General features: G+C 36.8%; 1 protein-coding gene across 1 annotated transcript in view; it reads right to left on the bottom strand.

Moving 5' to 3' along the window:
* LOC106960801 (vasopressin V2 receptor) overlaps nucleotides 1-3,474 on the bottom strand; it is a 12,933-nt gene extending 9,459 nt beyond the window's left edge. The window contains 1 exon segment of the mRNA XM_074527712.1: nucleotides 3,039-3,474. Within this exon segment, the coding sequence (XP_074383813.1) occupies nucleotides 3,039-3,459 (421 nt within the window). The 5' untranslated portion in view covers nucleotides 3,460-3,474.
* Nucleotides 3,475-6,153: the final 2,679 nt, after the last annotated feature.

Here is a 6,153-nt window from a genome sequence, read left to right as displayed (position 1 = left end):
TTTTTTTACCCAGAATGCAAATGAAAAAAACGTGAGTGAAACGGTGACTGGGACTGACTAGTATATATTCCATTGAGGGAAAATTAGTTTCACACCTGCTCAAGAGCCCCCTGGTGGTTGAAGAAAAATCCACATATAAACCGGAAAATACAATGTATGAAAAAAAAAAACACTGAATGCCCCCTGGTATGAAGAGGCGGGCCAGATCCGGCATTGTTCAGGGGGCCGGACCAAATGACGTGGCGGGCCGGATCCGGCCTGCGGGCCGTAGTTTGGGGACCCCTGCTTTATTCCCATGCTTTTACTTTCTACGTTTATTATTTCATGTTTATTATTGTACAACTTTATTCCCATAATTTAATTTAATTTTTTTATTAGTGTGGCTCTAATACTCCAGTTCTGTCAACCAAAGAAGTGACTCTTCTTTGCAGATAAAACCTGTTTACTTCCTGTCTCATGAACGTGTTCACAGCAGCCTGACCGGCTTTCTGTGTTTTTGTTTCTCAGATATTTAGAGCCGCTCAGCAAGCAAGCGGCCAACTTCACATCCAACAAGAACTCGCTCAGGACAAACACAAAAACATCTGATCTACTGGGCCCCAATTGACCGGTGCATGGTGACTGACCACCAACTGTTCTGCAGCCTGTTTAATAACCACACCAGGTCAAGGGTCACCTCCAGTCACAACAGGCCCTGTTATCTTCTCTGGCATGAATGGCTGACGACAGATGACAAATGGAAGCCACTAATTGGGATAATTAACACGCAATAATGCATGGAAGGTATGGTGAAAGGTGAAAGGTAATCTAATTTTAGATTAAAGCTCAATCTCAAAGCAGTTTTTAAAACATTTCTTGTAAATATTTTCTAGTTTTGTAGAAATTTGGGCTTTTTCTCCTTGGCTTTTAACCCAGTGTGAGTTTATTCTACCTGTAACATTTTAAATTCTCTCTAAGATATTTATAGTTTTTTTGTTTTTGAAGCTGAATTATCTCACTTTAGAAATTTAGAAAAACTCAACATTTCATTTAAAATCTTGACCTGACAGAGTTTGATGGGGGAAGTTGTCAGTTTAAATTAATCCATGATGTCCTTCAGAACAGAAACATTAAATGATTCATTTAATTATGAAATAATTATATCTAGTTTTTAAAATAAAATCAGGCACATATGATTAATTCTGTAACTGATTAATTATTTCTGTTTTTTCCAGCTATACAAAAACAGTTACACATTTAAATAATTATTTAATATGTTATGTATTTATTTCAAATTGGCACTCTTCGCTCTCCATATTTATCTGCAAAGAAAACAAAATAGAAAAAATGCAATTTTTTGCTGCTAGCTAATCAGCATTTAGATTATTTTCAGTTATCAGGTATTTTTTTTAATTTGTGCGTTTTTTCTTACTTAATCAGAGTGTCTTTCTGTTTGTAAGCTCAGATAGACGATGAAACAAATCAAACATATCCAGTCAAGCCTCTTCAGAACAATTTTAATGTGAAAACATGGACACAATATTGATACATTTCATGCATATTAGGACTAACTAGTTTGAGTTTGGTAATATTTTTTTAATTTAAGAATAAAAACAGATGGAAACACCCTTAATGAGCCCTTAATGAGATTTTCCATTAAAGTCCTCAAAAGAGAAATCAGATCCGACTTTTTTCTTTTAAAAACATAATAATCAAACAATCTAAATAGAACACGTTTTGATTCTCTGCAGACCTGCATATGAACTCAAAAAACAAACAAAAAAAACAACCAGCTCTGGCAAAGTAAGCTCAACATCCATCAGCTGCAACACTTGAAAGGTACAATTTGAATAGATTTATGTCGGAAAAAGATATCTGCAGGAATTCTGATCAGGATCTGTGGAGGTTTTTCATTCCTGGCTTGCAAAGAAACTCGAGTCGTCGAGCGTGTTTTGGTTTCCCTGCTGAGCCGAATATAGTGTGACAGAAAAGCTGCTGCTGTGAAGCACCATTAACGCATTCCCAAATCAAACTATGAAACTGAAACTGTCTCTGCTTTGGACACAGATAATTCAGGACATACTCTTCCCTCTGCAACTGAACCAAATGGATGTGAGGCATTAAAGTGATTTATTGACATCAGTCAGAAGTCTGGACACCTGCTGTTCTGCACTGTTTCTGTTTAGAAGCCAAGAGGAAAAGGAAAAGTTGATCAATCTGCATCTTTTTCTGCTTCTTTAGTTTTACTTTAATTAATCTGAGTGGCTTTAATGAATCAAACTGCCTCCTTTCTCTGTCTTACACAATCTTACCAAGTATTTCTGGTTTAGTTTCTGGGGTAATTATCTTAATACTCCTGAAATAAGACAAAACTAACTTAAAAATATTTTTCAGCAAAATGTAGGAGTTTGTTTTAAGTCAATAATTCCTCAATATTGATGATACAGTTCTAGTTCTACTGGCAAATAATTTCACTTATAACAAGACATTTTTCCAAAGTTACAAATAATCTGCCAGTGTTCAATTACTGTTCATCAGAAATTAAGAAATTATTGACTCAAAACAAGCTCCTATATCTTGCTGAAATGTTACTTGTATGTTAGTTGTCTCGTCTTTCAAGTGTACTAATGCATGTTTTTGCTGCTAAAACACAAGTATTATAAAGTATTTTTAGTAGTTTGTAATGCAATTATCTCAGTTCACTTGAAAGAAGACAAAACTAACTTAAAGTCAACTTTTCAGCAGGAGCTTGTTTTGAGTTAATTTCTTAATAGTGAAAAAGTTCTTGTTCTTCTGGTAGATAATTTGGGATAATATGGGAAAATATATTAGTGAAAAAATCTGCCAGTGGAACTTTTAGTACTTTTTTAATCAATAAAGTCAAACTCAAGCAAACTCTCAAATCTTGCTGAAAGTTTTTTTTTTAAGTTAGTTTTGTCTTCTTTCAAGTGCAGTAAGATATTTACACCAGAAACTAGACCAAAAACACCTGGTAAAATTGCAATTTTGCAGTGAAGTTTAACGGATTCCCAGTTTTAGTTGAGAAGGTTCAGACTTACTGAGCTCGTCCTCAGCGTCCCGTGAAGCGTCTGCAGGAGCCAGGACAACCTGATCTGCTGCTGCTGCGCAAAAATGCTGCATCCATGCTGCGCCTGCTGCATGTGTGCGTGCTTTCCATCCCCGGTGACCTCTGCTGCTCATGCTAGCCCCGGCTCCTGTTTTCATCTCCTCCCTCTCCAGCATCCCTCTCTTTCCTCTGCTCTGCCCCCTTCTGCATTCACCAGGAGGAGAAAAGAGGGGCTGTGGGAGTGGGCAGAACGTCGACGAAAGGACAACTGATATAATTTCCAGCTGATTGTTTAGATTAAGAGCGCGCTGCTGTTGGTGCCACTTTGATCCCCCATCAATGCAGAGCAGCAGCGGATCAAAGAGCTTTCGTACAAGCACAGTGAGCCGACATGAGTATGTGTCCTCTTGCATCACCTGCTGACTGATGCTGCGTTCCAGTTGTACTCTGAAATGGGAAATTTTGCTCCAGTAGCGCAGAATTATAAAAAAATAAAAAAGTTTAATTCAATCATATGTACTTTCCAATTGAGCCTCTCAAATGCTAAAGTAAGCCTGATAAAACAGTATGATGGCATATTGGGCCTATTGTGAATAGAAAATAAAAAGGAGTAGTACATTTTTGCCAAGAAATTATGTAGAAAAAAAACATAAAAATGTTTGAGCTCCAAAAATCGAAAATTTGTGAGAAAAAACTCAGAATGTTTTAGAATAATCTCAGAAATTTTCTAGAATTTTTTTTTCAAAAGTTGAAAATTTGCCATAAAATACTCAAAAAAGGCAAGTTTTTTCTAGATGAATCTCAAAATTTCAGATATTTTTTCTAGCAAATTTTCAACTTGTCAAATTAAGAAAATTAAAATTTTCTTTCAAGAAAATTTCTGAGATTAATCTCAAAATATCTGTGTTTTCTAGAAATTCTTTTGAGATTAATCTAAAAATTTCTTAGTTCATTGGCAGAAATTTACTCTTTTTTTCTATTTACAAAGCAATAATATGCTGTCCTGTAACAGTATGCTTAACTATTGTTAAGAAGTCAGAATTTCTTCCTACTGTTTATGCTAAGAGCGGCCATATTGAAAAGTGAAATCCGCCCTACAGGTTGTAGATGGAGGTAGTGGGAGTTGTTCCCAGTGGGAAATCTGACTTCGGAGGGCGCTCCAGTTGAATTTTCTGACTGGGAAGTCAGAATTTAGAAGAATTTCCAAGTAATAGTGTGTCTTAAATCCATGTTACATGTAGCACTTGCAACTCTAAACTGAGCTAATTAAAAGTGGTGTTTGCTTATGGAACGTAAAGGTTAAATGATGTTTATGGGGGTCGCCATTTTAATATTCTGCCTTCTTAAAGAGAACGCTGTTACCCACCTCTGAGTTCCCACTTTCCAAGTAACTAAACACAGCAAAACTTGAGAATGACTGCAGACCAGGTCAGGTGTGAAAGACTGGAGGCTTTTGGAGGAGGGAGAAACAGTTTTTCCTTTCTCTCCTTTGCATTCCACCTCTCTCCTCTTTCCTCGTCTCTCCAGCCGGGCGCTAATCTGTTTTCTTCCCCCCCGATCGCTTCCTCATTTGGAGAAGATTATAATTATCGAGGTCTCAAACAGAAGCAGTGATGCATGCGGCCCTGTTGTTACTGCTCTGTTGTTTCTATGTTGAACCACCAGAAATAAATGGTTGTCAGGTCTAAGAGGTGACTGGGACCAGTGGACTTTGATCAAAGTTAATGCACGGCTGGCCCCAACCGTTTTGGGGCCCTAAGCAGATTTTTAACATGTCAAAACAGATGCTTTATCAATCCTAATAAAAAAAGTAGTTTTTAACTAATAATTTATTCTTACACACCAACCTGCACTTATGTGAAAAAGTAATTGTGTCCTACTACTAACAGCTGATTGTGGTTCTTGACAGCAACAGTTACTATCAAGCGTTTGAGATAATTAACACTGACTTTTTTATTTCACTGTGAAGGAATTTCTGCCCACTATTCCTTGCAGAATTCATCTAAATCAGCCAAATTTGTAGTTTTCAAAGAATAAATGGCATCTTATCTAAGTTTGGCCTTTTACTAGGCCACTTCAAATTCTTTAACTAGGTCACTCAGGTGTACTTGAACTTAAAGTTGCAGCTGCAAGTCTTCGGAAGCATGTTTACTTTCGCAAGGGTTTTGGGTCATTTTTATCTAACTCAGTCATTTGTGGTCATATGCATGACATTTAGCAGTTATTTTGGAACATACCTGCTAGTTTGTGGTTAAATAATAGAATAGAATAACCATTTATTTGTTTCCCAGTGAAGTCATTTGCATTCCTGCAGATGCATAATGATGTAAAATTACATAGGAGAAAAAAAATGAACAAAAAATTAGAGACGTTCTAATAGTACAAAATCTAAACAGAACATGTTAATGGCAAAATAAAATACACATGGAAAGGACTTGGTGAGTAAAATGTGTGTGCTTGTAGAGTTTAAACTGAAAAGAAAAAAAAAATTGAGACTTGTTTTTTGCTACGTGGGCAGTAAGGAGCAGTGCTGATTATATAGTGTAAGAGCTGCTGGGAGGAAACGTCCACGTTTGAGAAGCTCCTATGCAGTTACAGTGGAAAATGGCTCAGTGGCCTAGTTTGCAGTGTTTATTTTCCTTTAAGGCGTAAAACTAAGTACAGCCACGAGGGGACGCCAAATACACGTAATTTGATCACAAAGGGAGGAATAACCATTCTACCTGTTACACCACTCAGTTACTTTTCTCGTACTAAGCTATCAATTCATCATTGGCTTTTTAAAATGAATTCTGTCTTTTCACTATCTATATATTCTGCATAAAACTGAGGTGTTAACTTTTTTGATACCTGTTTGGCATGAGATACATTGAAAAATATTCAATTATATTTTAAAGATACAGCAGAAAGTCAGTTCACATGTGGACCGCCTCGAGAAAAGCTACTCTTCTGATTTATATCTAAGTCAAACTTGAAGTCGCTCGCATGCTGGTAGTTGTAGTTTATTCGCGTTTAGGATTAAATCGCTAAGATTCATGGTTTGCACCTGTAAACTTCATGTCCCAGAGTCCTTCACGGCAGTGACGCCTCCCTGCTCCTCACTCATC

The sequence above is a fragment of the Poecilia latipinna genome, unplaced genomic scaffold (genome assembly GCF_001443285.1).
Source record: "Poecilia latipinna isolate Pla-1442-1.1 unplaced genomic scaffold, P_latipinna-1.0 Scaffold1230, whole genome shotgun sequence".
Taxonomy (NCBI): Eukaryota; Metazoa; Chordata; class Actinopteri; order Cyprinodontiformes; family Poeciliidae; genus Poecilia; species Poecilia latipinna.
Note: the sequence above shows the minus strand (reverse complement) of the source record. Positions and strands in the feature narration are given on the sequence as shown.